Source organism: Conger conger, chromosome 9, assembly GCF_963514075.1.
Source record: "Conger conger chromosome 9, fConCon1.1, whole genome shotgun sequence".
NCBI classification, from domain to species: domain Eukaryota; kingdom Metazoa; phylum Chordata; class Actinopteri; order Anguilliformes; family Congridae; genus Conger; species Conger conger.
Window position 1 is genome coordinate 20,355,811 of NC_083768.1, and position 17,350 is coordinate 20,373,160.

General features: G+C 41.5%; 1 protein-coding gene across 1 annotated transcript in view; it reads left to right on the plus strand.

Annotated features, from left to right (window-relative positions):
• The first annotated feature begins 1,119 nt into the window (after positions 1 to 1,119).
• Positions 1,120 to 17,350, plus strand: part of LOC133136138 (sodium bicarbonate cotransporter 3-like) — a 48,402-nt gene continuing 32,171 nt past the window's right edge. The window contains exons 1-3 of the mRNA XM_061253384.1: positions 1,120 to 1,233; positions 14,543 to 14,624; positions 16,495 to 16,638. Coding sequence (XP_061109368.1) covers positions 1,198 to 1,233; positions 14,543 to 14,624; positions 16,495 to 16,638 — 262 coding nt within the window. The 5' untranslated portion in view covers positions 1,120 to 1,197. The remainder of the gene's footprint in view (positions 1,234 to 14,542; positions 14,625 to 16,494; positions 16,639 to 17,350) is intronic.

Here is a 17,350-nt window from a genome sequence, read left to right on the forward strand (position 1 = left end):
CTGAAGTGTAGCTTTGCTAAAACAGAAAAAATGTTCATGATTTACAGTTTTGTTTTTTGGAGTGGAACCATGAATGAACCAGTAGGTGGCACTCTCTCCACGATTTTCTCTGGACTGCCTTGTTTTGGTCATTTTTAAAATGTTAATTCTCTTCGATAACAGATATAAGTATAAAAATTTGGTTATACATAGTATGTCTCTCATCAGCACTTAAAACTGTGTTACTGCCAAACAGACTGCAGTCCATGTACAGTATATTGCTTACTGAGTCGATGGGAGGCTTGTCTGCACTATTTTGGCATAGTAAAGCATAAGCTCTTTATAAGTTGCATTACTTTGGCTACAATACAAATGGACAGAGAGGGATAAGCCTGTGAAGATTACTGCCCTGTGGTAATGTTACAGCTGATGTGGTTTCATTAAGGAAGAGAGAAATGGTTTGTGCTCTAATTCAATGAAAGGAGAGTTTCTAGATTTTATGCCCTCCATTTTCTTTTGAAATAACATAACATAATGACGAGAACAGGGCATTCAGCCCAGAAATGCTACTGCTTATTAAATGTTTTATTTTCCATTATTATTCTTATTCGTATTCTTACTATTATTATTGTTGTGCAATTTGAGATATGGTAATAGGATGACTTGGTGAATAGCTGTTGAGCTGGACCAGTTTTGCTGTATTAAAATAATTAAACTAATAAGATAGGAGGACAGGCAAGTCTGTTCACATTCGTTTTGCTGGTCCCTTCTGATTCCTCCCTCTCAGCAGCGCCCCCGCCATCCAACCCCCCCGTTTTTTTTCCTTTTTGTGTGAATATTTGAATATTGATGATGACAGAGACTGGGTAAGTGTGTGCCTGTATGTGTGTGCATGTGTAAGTGTGTGCTTGCCTGCGTTTCTCAGTGTGCATGAAAGAGGCTGAGTGCCTGTGTGTTATTGGCTGGGAGGATGAAATATTCATAGTGGCTGGGATTGGCTGCCGTGTAAGCAGCCGGTCACCGGAGCAGGTCTGATGTAGGCAGCGTCTCCGTCTGTATAAACACAGGCGTTGGTGGAGGTAGCTGCAGCTCGGCTCTGTGGGAGATCCCACCAGCCTGACCACTCCTACAGCCGATTAGAGAGTGCCTCCGGGGAGGCGCACACGGGAGTGACAGGGAAAACGTGCCGTCTCCTGCCGCCACCGGTCTCGAGCTGCGATGGAGGGCGCCGGGGAAGGGGAGCATGTGCTGAGGGTAAGGGTCTGTCCATGCGCGCGGTGGTCTCTCTCTCTCTTTCTATCTCTGTCTATCTCCGCGCTCCGTTCGTTATCCGGCTGAGCCGTTTGTTTTCAGGGCTTCTGCAGAGGAGCGAGGGGGAGGAAGGAAGGAGAGGGGGCTCAGTTTGAAGTGCTCCCGCCGGCCCCCGGGAAAAGGGAAAGAGGAAAAGAGTGGAAGCAGGGGATTAACAGACAAGGCTGCTGTGGATGGAGGGAGAGAGTGTGGGAGAGGAGGAAAGGCAGGAGCAGAAGAGGGAGATGTGGGCAGAATGGTAATGAAGGAGGAAGAGGTGAGGAGAGAGAGGGAGGGTGGGAGGGAGTAGAGGACAAGGACAGAGGGGAAATAAGGAGATGGAGGAGGGCGGGAATTGAGGGACGAAGAAAGGTCGAGAAAAAAAGAGTGGGAAAGGGGGGTCGAGGGAGAATGCGCATGGCGTGTGAGTGTGTGCTCGTGTGTGCGCGCGCATGCGAGTGAGCCCGTGCACGTGTATATGCGGGTCTGTGTGTGTGTGTTGCCGCTGTTCGGCGCCGATTGGACGCGCGACAGCCTCGTATTTGGACTGGGGAGCCGCGCATTAAACCCCAGGGACGGGTTCCCAGAAGAGGGGTACGTGACTCCTCGCTGATACCCCGCCGGGCTGGAACCGGGCCCTGCATCAACAGCCTGAGCAGGAGGTGGAGAGTCTGCCACCGAATTCTCTCAGGCTTTCCGCTGGCACGCGCCTCCCTGCAGCGTGAATCACACGGCAGAGGACACAAATGTCATATTAACGCTACCTTCATCTGTAGCGCCTCAACGCTGAGGCCACGCTCACCGAGGGCTCTCACACACGGTCCTGCTCTCCGCTCAAGAGAGGGGTCTGTCGCTGCCCTCAGTAATTCCATCAGTTAATCGACATTGCCGTTCGCGATGCGTTGCATTCACCGATAGCTGTTGTAACAGACGCCGTTGTGAGTGTTCTGCCGTGTATTTTCCCGCCCTGCTGTATTCTATTTACAAGAGATTTAATGCGATCTCATAGCTCATTGAGAAATTATTAAATGCATTAGCGGAGTTGACTTTATTCATTAATGCTTATGTGAATTAGCGCCGTGCGGAGCAGTAGCTCATTGCTGGGCTGTGTGGGGAAGGGAGGGATGTTTTGAGCCCGACTGGTGGCTGGGTGATGTTTCTGTGATGCTGCGAGTCAGCTCTTTGGAGCAGGTGTTGTGCTCTGGCTCTGTATTTGTGGTCACGCCTCTGTAAATCACAGCTCAGATTTAGGACATGACTGGCTGGTATCCCATAAATAACATTGCACGCTCGTTTTCCATTGTTGTTAGAAATGTTGCAGCAGACTGCAAACTACTGCTGCAAAGGTAGTGCATAGTTTTTGTTCTTTTATATTATATTAGCCTGTGCTTTATTTAATCTTTATTTAAACACCAGCTTATTAATGCAAATATTTAATCAGCCAATTATGTGGCAGTAACTAAATGCATAAAAGCATGCAGACAAGGCAAGAGGTTTTTTGGACAAATTGTCAGAATGGGGAAGAAATGTGATCTAAGTGACTTTGACCATGGAATGATTGTTGGTGCCAGACAGGGCGGTTTGAGTATCTCAGAAACTGCTGATCTCCTGGGATATTCACGCACAACAGTTTTCAGAGAATGGTGTGAAAAACTTCTAGTGAGCAGCAGTTCTGTGGGCAAAAACACATTGTTAATCAGAGAGGTCAGAGGAGAAGGGCCAGACTGATCAAAACTGTCAGGAAGGTGACAGCAATGCAAGTAACCACACATTACAACAGTGGTATGCAGAGGAGCATATCTGAACACACAATGCATCAAACCTCTTCAGTGGATAGGCTCCTATCCTAATAAAGTGCTCAGTGAGTGTACACAGCCTGTATGCTTGTACAGAGGGAATTATTGATTGCTGTGATTAGGATTTTCTTTTTTAAACAGTGCGGTCCTCAACATTATTTAAGATAAACTGGAGGACAGAAGAATTAAATAAAATGGTGAGTGGAGCATCACATGGTCGTATGACTCACAGTGGCCATTTCTGGGTAGAAAACCCTGAGAACCTGCTGCTGATAGTGGAGGAGCAGCAGCTTTCTCAGCACAGCATGCTTACTGAAGGAGCTGCCTGAATAATTAAAGCTGGCTCAGGTAGAAAACTAGGTGGACGCACACACACGCCCGGACATTCACACACATACACACACACACATGCACACACTTTCAACAATACACACACACATGCACATACACAATCAGTCATGCACACATATAGCTCTCATAGAATTTATACACGCTCAGCCATACAAATACTTGCACTTAACCAAACCATGCATACACACACATGCTCACTTACACACACAGTCACAGATGCGCACACACCTTCAATCATACAGTACACACACTATCATACAGAAATACAAAGACACAATGACTCATTCACACATATACAGACTCACACATGCATGCATACATACATACACATGTCCCCACACTTGGCTTTGATGTTTGCTCCTTTAAAGTTTAACTGTGTTATTGCTCTCTAAGACAGCACCACAGCTCTGTCTCCCCTAGAATAAAGGTGCATTAATTATTCACTCTTGTCCTTTGTGGGGTGCTAGGACTCGGAAATGAGAATCCTTCTATTTTAAACTGGTCAATCTCTCAATTTCAGACAGGCTGTAAAATGTTAAGCACAGTCTAAGCTGCCGGGACCCTTTAGAATGAAATGTACTTTCAGTTTTTAATCAAATTGAAATTTTAAATTGACAGGATTACAGTAGCCTATACAATGCATTAGAGACAGATCTGTTTTTTTATGCCAGGCAATCATCAATCATCTCTGGACACAAAGAGCCAGCATTGCTTCCCTTATCACAAATGGGATTAACTTATTAAATCCACTTTCTTGTGACATGGACTGCATTTGACTGCCTTCTGCTAGCAAGCCGACCCCCGTCAGTGAATTACCTTCTGACTCGTGAAATACTCTGTATTTACTTGCAGTACCAGGCCCTTGCTGGTGTGTGGAGACGGCCTCTTTGTTGTTGTTATCTCTATGGGGGGAAGATTCACTGCCTGTGCCATTGGATAGTGACAGGTCCATTTGGGTGTTCTGGGTGCATTGTGTACCTGGTTGAGTGTCTCGTATGCCTATGTAAATATACACACACACATGTACACGCAAGCACATACACATACACACACACCCACACATACACAACAAGAAGAAGTGGGCTACATACTATGTACACACAATCACTTGTATAGTCTTGTGCACACGTGAGTACTTGGAATACAATATTTGCAACTCATGTTCACGTACAGTAAGGTCCAGAATTATTGGCACCCTTGATGAAAATTAGCAAAAAAGACTGTACTAAACAAATAATGCCATTACTCAGATATATTGTAATTTTCCAACATTTAATTGATTTATTTATTATTTATTTATTAATGATTCAATGGATTCGACCAAAATTACACATTTTTCAAATTATAAATTTCTTTCCAAAAAAAAAAAAAGGTTTCACAATTACTGGCACCCCTGTTTGTAGTACTTGGTGCAGCCTCCCCTGGCAAGGATAACGGCACTGAGCCTATTTCTATAATGTTTAATAAGGTTGGAGAACACATTTGGAGGGATCTTGGACCATTCGTCCATGCAGAACCTTTCAAGATCCTTCATATCCTTAGGTTTGCGCTTATGGACTGCCCTCTTCAATTTAGACCACATGTTTTCGATAGGGTTTAAGGTCATTGCAAAACATTGATTTTGTTTTCACGGAACCATTTCTGTGTTGATTTTAAAGTATGTTTGGGGTGATTGTCTTGTTGGAAGGTCCACCTATGGCCAAGTCTCAGCTTCCTGGCAGAGGCAACCAGGTTTTTGGCTAAAATGTCCTGGTACTTGGTGGAATTCATTATGCCATTGATCTTAACAAGAGTCCCTGGACCACTGGCAGCAAAACAACCCCAAAGCATCAATGATCCACCACCATATTTGACAGCAGGTATGAGGTGCTTTTCCTTGTATGCATCCCTTTTTTGACGGCAAACATGCCGACGGTGTGCATGGCCAAAAAGTTACATTTTGGTCTCATCTGACCATAGCAACCTGTTCCAGTCATAGTTCCAATAACGTTTTGCAAACTCCAGACGCTTGAATTTGTTGGTTGCTCTTAGTAAGGTCTTTCTTCATGCAACCCTTCCAAAGAGCCTGTTGGTATGGAAGTGGCGTTTTATGGTTGATTTTGAGACTTTGTGATCCCAAGACGCAATTAAAGTCTGCAGTTCTTGAACTGTGGTCCTTGGGTTCTTCTTTGCTTCTTTGCTTCGTTCTACCATCTTCCTCACTGTGCATGGGGGCAACATGCACGTCCGTCCTCTTCCTGGCAAGTTTGCAACTGCTCCAGATGTTTGAAACTTTTTGATTATTGCCCTAACAGTGGTTAGTGGTATGTTTAACCGTTTATGTATTTATTTGTACCCATTACCTGACTTGTGTAGGTCAACAACCATCTGTCTCTTTTGTTTTGACAGTTCTTTGACTTTCCTCATGGTGATGGATGACAAAAGGATTTTACATGTGTGTTTTTTACATTTTTATGCCCTAGGGAAATAGGAAGTGATGGAAGGCCACAATACAGTTCCTTAAGACTGAGATTAATTTAGACACCAGTAGAAAGTAGAATTTTACTGCAGATTTAACTTTATTTGGTTTCATTTCAAATAATCTTTAAGGGTGCCAATCATTTTGACACCTACATTTTTCATAAAAAATAGTATTACTCAATAAAAATAAAATATAAATGAGAATAATTGTATTGTATTTGTACATAGTGTATATAGTATATCGTTTCCTCATATGTCTGGACATAAAATATAGCTCATTATCTGTGTTGTTTATTTTATACAGCCTTTTTGGCTCATTTTCATCAATAATTCTGGACCTGACTGTACATACTCATCCACACGTATGTTATACTCATGATCACACACACACACATGCAGACACACTTGTTCAGTATATGTTGAACTCCTCTGTGGAGGTCGCTGTGGAATAATAAATGCAAAGAAGAGGTTTATTCTGGGCCTTTATCTCCATCAGTGGAAAGTTCCTCTAGAATCAGCAATGCTGATGAAATGTCCTGGAGGGTCTCCAGTGAGGAAAACGGATTTGAACGGATCTCTTACTGACTTCCGCATTCAATGTGCTATTCTGCTTCCTTCATGCCACTCTGTCCCATTTCTCAAACATCATTTATAGTGGAGACTGTTCCACCTTCCATTTCCTCACACTTCTATTATTGCAGCTATTTTTAGCTAACCTTTTCATTGGGCTCATTTTCATGTAAATCTGCTCATTATGTACATCGGGGGCAACATCCTACAGACACCATTTCAAAGAAGAGGCAGATTAAGGATTAACAAAGTGTCAGTTTCATTTCAAGGAATTGATCAGAAGGCCTCGAGCAATCTCACACATATTACTGGACGGCTATCATGAGTTCCTGGAGCTCCAGTGTAGTCTGACAGCTGTGATAATGTTGGATAAATGTCAGCCCCCACTCCAGTGTTAGCATGTCGCATACACACAATGCAAAGAGCTACGGTCTCATAATGACTTGGACACTGGTCAATATCAATTCCTTAAGAGGTCAAGACCTCTTGCTTTTACTTTCAATGACTCAGAGCGTGCTTAGTGAAGTAAAGGATGCTGATTTATTGATGTTTGGACAGTTAAAGTAGTCCTACATCGGGGGTCTCAGCTGAGTAACTTTTGTGCCTGCGGGCAGGGACAGATCTGTTCACTGTTAGTCTGGCTTGAGGAAAAGGAGATAATTGGAGCCGTCGAGGCCAAGGTCACGTGGCCACAGAGGCGGTGCTGCATTTCTCTCTGGTCCTGTGGATTATTCTGGAATGTTCTCACGCCCTTCAACTCAGAGCACCGACCCTGAGGGAGCTGTCTGAGTGAGTGGCATTGCAGTCTGCATTAGAATGACGGCTCTCACACCTGGAAGGAGAATAACATTGGGGCTTATGCTGAGATGACTGAAGGTTGATGTACCTCTCTGTCTTTCTCTCTTCTATGTATCTCACTCTTGCTATGCATGTACAGTACTGTGCAGAAGTCTTAGGCACCCTAGACTTTATTGTATATATATGTTCATTTTTTGGTGTGTGTTAGTATAAAAGAACACATTTAAGATTTCCAAATATTCATTTTCCAAAAGATTTTATTGTACAGACATTTTTGTATTTCATTAAAAAAGTAACATATTACAGTAAGCAACTGACTACTTTTGACATAAAAACTTGATCAAGGCTGTCTGACATCAGAAGCAAGGAGCCAATGTCTGCAGAAAAACTGTGGCAAGTTCTCCAACATGCTTGGAACAACCTCCCTGCTGATTGTCTTATAGAACTGCAGGACAGTGTTGGCTATCTCTGAGACGTGATGCAGATTTAACACCAAAAATATTGATTTGATTCAGTTTATAACTATTCTGCCAAATTACTAAAATGTAATGTAAAACGTATAGTACGTTTATTTGGGACTTTTCATTGAATTATTTTTGAAAGAATCTTATTTGTGTAGAATGTTATACAGGTGCCTAAGACTTTTGCACTGTACTGTATCTGTATCACTCACACCCTCACATTCACATAGATACGCATATACACAAACATGCAAATGCACATTCAGACATACTCATACACAACCTTAGACAGTTACTATATGTTATAGAAATGCTGTGCACTTTTGCTGCCTGGAATCTGGAATTGACAGCTACAAACTAGTTAGCTTCACAGATAAAGAGCGCTGGGTTGAATGTCCACAAGTCTTGGTAGGTCTACAATTGGGAAGGGTCTACAATTTCCCCAACCTTAGTATCACCCCAGTGCCAGGTCTTAGTGCCCACTTGACCTTTAAGCTTTCCTCTGTGCAAGAGTCTGACTATATCACTGCTGCTTCTGGATTAAATTCAAATGGTGACTTTTCTATGAAACACAGCTGCATAAAGCATGTTACATTGCCTCCTTTTTCAAACACCCAAGCACAGCAGTGAATTCCATTGAACAAAGTGAAGTACTCTCTTCCACGGAAATGCTTCTGCTTTATAATAGAATGGAACACGAATGTTCTGTACAAGCAGGGCTGAGCAGAGGGTGGGATGAGATGGGTTCTTTCACTTAATGAATAGAAGGCTGTTATAAGCAAGTACATACACTCACTGAGCACTTTATTAGGAACACATGGACAGCTACTGATTCATGCGAATGCAGCAGTGCAATGATAAAATCATGCAGATACGGGCCAGGAGCTCCGGTTAATGTTCATATCAAAAAATGTGATCTAATTGACTTTGACCATGGAATAATTGTTGGTGCCAGACAGGGTGGTTTGAGTATATCAGAAACAGCTGATCTCCTGGGATTTTCACAGACAACAGTCTCTAGAGTTTTGCAGAGAATGGTGCGAAAAACTAAAAAACATCCAGTGAGCAGCAGTTCTGTGGGCAGAACTGCTTATTAATGAGAGAGGTCTGAGGAGAATAGCCAGACTGGTCACAGCTGCCTGGAAGGTGACAGTAATGCAAATAGCCACACATTACAACAGTGGTATACAGAAGAGCATCTCTGAACACACAACACCTCAAACCTCTAAGTGGATAGGCTACAGCAGCAGAAGACTTGATAAGTCAAAAAAAGTCCAATAAATACCTAATAAAAGAACATGGCATTTTGCACTTTCAGCAATGAGTGATCTCCTGCAGCATTGCACTTAAGAGCCTTTGTATGTCACCTGCAGAGCATTTGGACTGGACATTTAGGTGGTGGGGCTCTCTGACTGAGTTCTATGACCATTGACTCTCACATGATTGTTTCTGTGATCGTTCTCATACTAAAAGTGCTCTGGAATCTCTGCCTCAGACTGACTATGCTCTAGAACCTTTCTTTCATTGAAGGTCCTTCAGAACCTATTTTGTTCTGAAAGTGCCTAAAACTGTTTTATTATGGGGTGCCAGACTATTATTGGATCATTATCTCTCACACACTGCTTTCTCTCACAAATGCCTATTTCGCACTGGGAAATTTGAGCTGAGCCGGTGCTGTGCTATAACGAAGCTGGAGTTTTTGCATTTGCTCAAATATAATCAGAGCTGGCGAATCCCAATTCAGAAAAGACCAAATTTATTTTCTGGTGCTGGCTTGATTATAATGGAGTTGGGAACAAGCAGTTATGTCAGCAACACTTACTTTTAAATTTTGCCGAAAGGATATGCCAGGAAACCAAATGAGTGCAGGCAATACAATATAGGAATAAACATACAATAAAACTAAGAAAACAGTACCATTAGAAATGGAAACAAGGAAACATATCCCATCCCAATCGTGAGCTTGGAAATATGTTTTTAGATATTCTGAGTAGTTTTGGGATATTGAACTTCAAAGATACCGTAATTTTGAATTTTAAAAATATTTTTAAACAGTATAAAATTTCACAAATATATTTAGTACCCTATAAGCAATGTATTCATGACACTAACTAATTTTTGTCAAAAATGTCAATTAGAACCTTATAATTATCAGTTCATACAATGATAAAAGCCCGGTATTTAATAACATTTAATAATACTAATAATTCCACTGGAATGATCTTGAAATGAACTGATAATTTATTAATTTGATATAATGATGGGGCAGCCTGTAGCTTAGTGATTAAGGTACATGACTGGGACTCGCAAGGTAGGTGGTTCAATCGCCGGTGTAGCCACGACAAGATCTGCACAGCACATACAGATTCATTGGAACAGACATTTAAACCAGGGGTGCCCAAAGTTTTGCACCCCATTGTACAATGTGAATATTGCTTAACACAACACAAGGAATCATTTTATTGTAGTGATGCCAATGTGTTTTTTGATTTTTGAGTATAATGGTGTCTACAAAGCCTTGCTCCAGCAATGCTGCTTGTCTGTGTGGCCAAATGTATGCTTCTTTTTTAAAGAAAAACACAACCCCAACATCATAAATAATACAAGGGTCTTGTCATAGTCTGTCATGTTTCAGTCCATCAAAAAAAGTGTGCTTCCCAGAATGCACTGCAATGTTGACATGAGAGTATGTGGTATTCCCGGGACTGCTAGAGGCCGACTGAGTATAATGTGAAAGCAATTTGAGCCGTGTCCACCAGCTCAAATCTACTGGGGTGGAATACGGCATGGCTCAAATGTGCCAGTGCTCTGCAATTTCTCTCCCATAAACTGCTTTGGAATGTTACTTTTTCACTGCCTGTCTAAAACCTCTTTCATATCTTCAAAATTTTTCACTCCATTTGTTACTTCTCTTACCTGCAGAGCTCTGGAACATGCTATTCTCTGTGGACTGGCTATTTATAGAAAGTGTTCTGACTTCTAAATCTTGGAACTGGCGTTGGTTTACAGATTGTTTCCATAACTGCTGCACACCTTGCCAGACTGGGATGTTTTTCGTCTGCTGGGACAGCTGAGGCCTGCAGCCAGCAGCATCTTACTTCGGACACTCTAACTAAAAAGGAGTCTGACCTGTGGAACTCACTGTCACAGGAGGGTATTCTTAAATACGCTGTGGGAGGTGACTTTAACAGAACACTTAAATTTAGCCTTGCCCTAATCCAGCACCATACCTCACTAGGAGCTAAAATAACTGCTGTAGTATAAGATAGCCGTAGAGGCTGGTTTTGCTGTGACTGTCTGCAGTCCTGAGGCCTGAAAACATCCCCTTAGTGTGGTCTGTGTAGTGACAATCAGAAGCCAACACAAGAGACAGCTATGACAATCTAAGTTATGTGGAGTACGGCATGCTAGCTCTGTTGCATTGTTAGCCATCTCTACTCTCTTGGTGAGCACAGGTTTCAGAATCCAGTTCTGGAGGGTCGCAGTGTCTACTGTTTCAATGCATTTCAGATACCAGGACTTGAGTTTGCCATCCCTTCTACAGACAGAGAAACCAGAAGTCATATTCTGATCCCTGTAAGCACAATATTAACAAATGAAATATGCAAGCATCTCTCTTCAGATACATCTTCAGGATGAATGGCATTTGCATGTATCTGTTTGTAGTCCTACATGGCTGTCACTTTGTCACTTGTTTATATTTCCCTCTCAGATCAGGAAAATAAAAATGAGCAATCTTACAATGGAGCAACCCTGGACAGCCTATGTCTCTGACTTTTTTTCTCTGGCTCATAATGGCATCCTTGACTTTTATTGGCAGAACTCTGGTCCTCAAGTTAACAATTGGCAGTAACAGACTCCATCAAAAGCTGAGCACCAAGACTAGATACAAAAAGCTCTCTTATACCTGCAGTGATTTAACACACCTGAATAAACAGAAATTGTCCAATTACATTTGTTCTGCTGTCCACTGTCTGAATACTTACAGACTGCACTGTATGCACTAATAGGCAATCTGGTTGTAGTTAAAACAGTCCAGTGGTTCTGGATACTGAATGTTAGGTTGCACAACAGCAACAAAAAATGCTTTGTTAAGTATTTCTACAGCTTTATGATAAGTTTTTTTTTTTTAATCTTCAGCAGATGACAGCCCTACTCTTTCTAAGAGATCACGGTGATTGTTCTTTTAATTTTCATGAATGTTCCTTATTAAAAATGTATTAATAACCGGCTCATGTTATCACGGAAAATCCAGGGGTACAGAAATAAGCATGCTAATCTCCCAAACATCTCTCAGCTTCATATGCTCTAATCACTGTAGCTAAGGTAATTCTGTCTACTAAAGCTGCTCAAAATGTGTGCTTCTTCAAAGATTATGTGCTCATGTATGTGTGTTTATGTGTACCGTACTTGTGTATATGTGTGTGTGTGTGTGTGTATGTACATGTGTACTTATGTGTGTACTTGCCCATGTACATGTCTTTCTGTCTGTACTTTTTTGTGTCTGTCTTAGAGGAACTAATGTTGAGAAAGATGTGTAAGATGACATAAGAAGCTGTGACAGATTAGCAAGGAGCTCAGGTTGACTTGATGTTGATACTTGACACTGTTAGTTCCATCTCAAGTTCCTTCCCATTCAGAGTTAGGCTATTGTGTTCTTATCACATTTATCATGTCCAGACTGTCCGTATCTAAACCTCTGTGTGGAATCAGTATTGACCAGAGCCAACATGGGCATTTTAGCAGCACTAGAAGCTGTGAAATATAGGCAATTTCTGTCAAATTATTATAGTAACAATCAGATTCTGTCATCCTAGTGTGGAATGATATAGATCCACTAAACCTAGCGGTAAGTGATATGCTTTATTTGTCCTAGCTGTCAGGCTTGCTGGAAAACAATTCATATCTCTACTGCTCACATCCGAAAATATCTATATTTAAGTGTAATGAATTGAGCACTATGAGGGTTATGTCCTTGCATGGGCATTTCTCAAACAGTTTTTTCAACCAGCTCAAACAGCAGAGAACAACATGCATGCCTAAACTGGCAAATATCCAGAGAGTCTTTAAACATTCCAGTGGATAAAAATAAACTATTCTTTGATAAGGCATCTGGCATTATGTGAAAAAAACAAGATGACAGGGTGTACTTATCATGGAAAACAATAGCTTCTGTTTATCTTTAGGGCAGAAATTACATGTTTACATCAGTGAAAGGATGTTTGACATTTAGGTTCAAGTCAAGGGCATCCATATCCATATAACTTCCCGATGTATGACCCTTTGTCTCCCTGTCCCTGCCACTGAGAAGCACCCCCTATAGCATGATGCTGCCACTGCCATGTTTCACCGTAGGGATGGTATTATATCCTTATGGTATTATATCCTTTAAATGCTGTTTGCTATATGCCCTTTACTCAACAGTGGCTTCCGTCTAGCCACTCAACCATAAAGGTCTGATTGATAGAGTGCTGCCGAGATGGTTATCTTGCCAGTATGTTCGTCCATCTTTGCACTTCTAAAGTTCAAAGCTCTGTGCCTCTTGACCAAGGCCCTTCTTGCCAACTCTAAGAATAGTTCTGGTGCTCAAGAGACCTGAAGTTCCAAACTTATTCCATTTCACAATTAACGAAGCCAATGGAAACACTATAGCATCATAAATAGTTTCATACCTTTGCCCTGATCTATGCCTCACCACAATTTTGTCGCTGAGGTCTACAGAGTTCCTTGGACTTCATGGCTTGGTTTGCTGACATCCTAGTTTAAGATACCAAAATTTGCAACAGACCAGGCTTCTCCTTTTGAGTTGGAAGTTGGCATCCAAAGCTTGCACCTTGGTCTGGCGTTCTACATTTGATCCGTGGCCTTTTGAAATATTTAGTCTTCTGGTTTTTTGAGCTTTTAGTTGGGCTTTCTTTGGTCTCCTTTGAGAGGAAACAAGCTGTGGGTTGATATTGTCTTCCATTGAATTCCGTTGTGACTGTTACATGTCTGCGTTGGTAACCTTAATTGTTTTAAGGTAGATGAACCAAGTCTGGATAAGACATGCATATATATTTTTTTTGTAACTTAATACATCTCTTAATTTTCACCTGGTTGCAAGTTGTACATTTTGATAAGGGTTGATTCAACAGGTTGCTCTGCCTATCACTGGATTTGCCGATTTCATTGATAATTTGCTGCATATCTTATTTACCAAATTAAATCAAAAAATGTATTTCATATGTTGGTTAAGTGTATTGAAGGTTAAAATACATCTTTTACTTAATCCTTGCTTTCCCGACAATATATATTAAGTGAGCAAGACTGACAATGTTATGATCCATTTGGTCTTCATCAGATTGCCTGCAGAAACAGAAGTACAATAACAGCTATTTAAAAATATTTACCCACAGATTAAGATTCAACTCCTCAGAAGCACAGTGCCATTGATTGTATTACTGGGTGCCACATAATACCTCTGCTTTGACTTCGTTTGTTTGTTCAGATCTATTAATGCCATCACAGTTAAGCCTCCAAAAGAATGACTGGTGATAATGAATTATTTAGACCTGTGATTGTCATGGTGTGTATCCTCATCCTGAATGACTGTTGTTATATAATCTCTAAGGTAGATAGCCTCTATCCTTTTAATGAACTTGGCACGTTTGTGTGCAAACTTGGCCTTCTGCATGTTTACTAGGATATTGGTGTGAATGACCTCAGTATCTGTGCCTTAGTTGTGCTCTGCCTATTAACATTCATCACCTAAGCCTGTGTCCTGATGCTTTGTGCAGGAACTGTATGCCATGCAGTGGTGGGTCTCAGTTTATTGAAACATTTTTCCCTTCCTCCTAGGGTCAAGACGATGAGGCAGTTGTTGACTATGGGAAGACCAGCTGCACAAGCAACACAAACTTTGAAAAAGAAGAATTAGAAAGTAAGTAAATATTTTCTCCCACTCTTTAAGATGGCTGTCATTCAAGAGAAGGGAATCGAAGAGCTTTGACTGTTTTTCTTCAATGACTGTCACCCACTGTGGGATAGAAATCTACTGCCTTTCAATTTGACAGTTGCAATGTTTGCAGACATACAATCAGCCACAATCAGGTCCTGATGAGAAGCTTTCAGTGTGTTTGAAAGAAAAATAACAGGTTTTCATTTTATGTACTGTATATTGTTCATTATCAACAAAAAGGATCAATCTACCCTAAAATGTGCACAACCACTCGGTAGAATTGGTGCGATCTAGAGAATATGTTTGGACCCAAGTTTATCATTTATCCATTTATCTTTCAGATTGGCACTCAGCTGGGGAACCTTGCTCTGTGATGTTGATGTTGTGTGTAATATCATCCCATGTAAACCCATGTAGTTACCATTAACAGGTGTCCAGGTTTGTTTTCTGGGTATGGTCAAGACTGAAGTCTACATGATTCTAGACCAAGATCCACAAGTCTTTACCCTATGGGCTCAAACATTATCACACCTCAGTTACCTTGTACTTATCATGCATGAATTGTAACCATTAGTGTTTGGCCACGTACTGTGAGCATCATCTCCCAAATTCTCCCCGGGCTTCAGAAATGTGGAACGCCTTCAGTCGTCTCTGGCCCCATTTCCTGGTGTTGTGAAGGAACTGCACTTGAGATTAATGGAGTGCTTTGGAGGAACACCTCTTTTAGAATACTGGCCCACGTTGCACTGATTGGTCCAGGAGGTGGGAGTTTATGCGGCTGTCATAGCTGTGAGTGGGCGTTGCTGCCACCATCACCCACAGTCAAGCAGCTGAGCACGTTCTTTCTCTGAGCAGTCCTCCTGACTCTCTTTGTCTTCCTACTTTGTCAGCTTCTCTCTCCCTCCTCACTGTCGCCTTTTCAATTCCAGTCAATACAAATCAGCTTCATTTGGCATGACAATAGGCAGGACTGCTCCATTTACTGTGAGACATTTACTACTTAGAAGCAAATATGGCAGACTCTTTATTTAAACATTCTTCTCTTCGGTCAACTTGAAAAAAAATAAGTCTTGTCCCATCTTTTCCTTTTCTCATAATCTTTGCTCTTTTAGTCCCTGCTTTTATCTTTCTCCTATCTCTCTGTTCATCCCTTGAGAATACTCTCTCAAAATCAAATTACAGGAATTCCAAAACCTTATTTGGCATAGGAAAAGAAAATGCAAATTATGTTTATGCAAAAATGTGCAACAGTAAATAGTAACATTATCATATTGCCGCAAGTATTTATTTACCTTCTCTTTGACGACTGAAGAAGTATCAGCGTACCAATGTACCAGTGTATCAATATTTAAAAATATATATAATTCCATATCCTAAAACAATATTTTACATCTTCAATACAATCCTTGCTGACTGAAAGTCCCTAGCAGATCGGGTGCACTGGGTGTGACCAAGTTGGTCTGGCCAAATAAATAAATAATTACTTGAGGTTGTTGAGGTTTACTGGCTCCTGTTTTCTATCTTGTATCTTGGCACCATGCCTTTCATTCCAGAATTGGAATATACTCAATATACTGTATATTGGAGTAAAATATTGAGATATTGCAAAACTTCAAGATGTATGGACAAATATATTTATTATAATTAAGGAAATTATTTTCCTTTCCAATGTTCACAGTAACTTATAGTATATTTATTCTGTTTCTGTTTTTGGTTCATCAAAATGTTTTTAACACTGTCTAGCGCCACCGGCTGTTCTTCAAGGCGTAATATTCCCCAAAGAACAAATCACTTTTAAAACTGGACTGCAGGCAATGGAAGGTCGGGGCCTTTGTGTCTGTCTCCTGTGCAGGCCACCGGGCCGTGTATGTGGGAGTCCATGTTCCGCTGGGTAAAGAAAGCCGGCACAAGCACCGCCACCGAGGTCACAAGCACCACCGCAAGAGGAAAGAGCTGCAAGACGACCACGAGGACGGCAGAGAGTCTCTCACACAGGGTAAACACTGCGCAGTCCTATTCCTAATGCCACTCTGTATGTGTATAGAACTGCAATACCCACATACCACATGTCAACTTCACACTGAACAAGGGCGATCTTTGCACATCTTTTTTTTTCATCCGAATTGTGTTGTATGCTTTTTCAATTCAAAGCGGAGGTTTTTAAAGGTCAGATTTATTTTTTTATTTTTTTATAAAAGGATGTAATGTCTATTTTTGGGGGAAATTTCATCACCCCTAAAAATGACATTCAGATTATGCATTTACACGTTCGACAGCCTGGTTTTCCCCTAAGCCTCACGCTGTGCATGATTGTGTTTCTTTTAATGAGAACCACTCCTTGGAGATGACTGTGTGCGAGAGTGATAGCAGAGACAGGCTTGGCTTTTTGTTGTTCTGCAGCAGAGTATGACTCACCAAGGAGCATTGTCCCTGTCCCACACATTCACGCATTCACACGCACACAGCTCCAGCCAATGAGAGTGAACGGCCGCAGGAGAACGGAAGCAAGATTAAATAGAGATGTAGCTGATGTTCTGGGTTCCCTCTTGTTCCTCCTTGTTATGACAGCTTTGCTGAGATTCTCCCTTTACTGTATCTCTCTGTGCTGTCTCCTTGCTTTTAATTCTGACCTGGCATCCACCCCCCCGTAAAGCAGCATATGCTCACTGGCAATGCTTAGGCACCCTCATATGCAAATGCAGGTGATG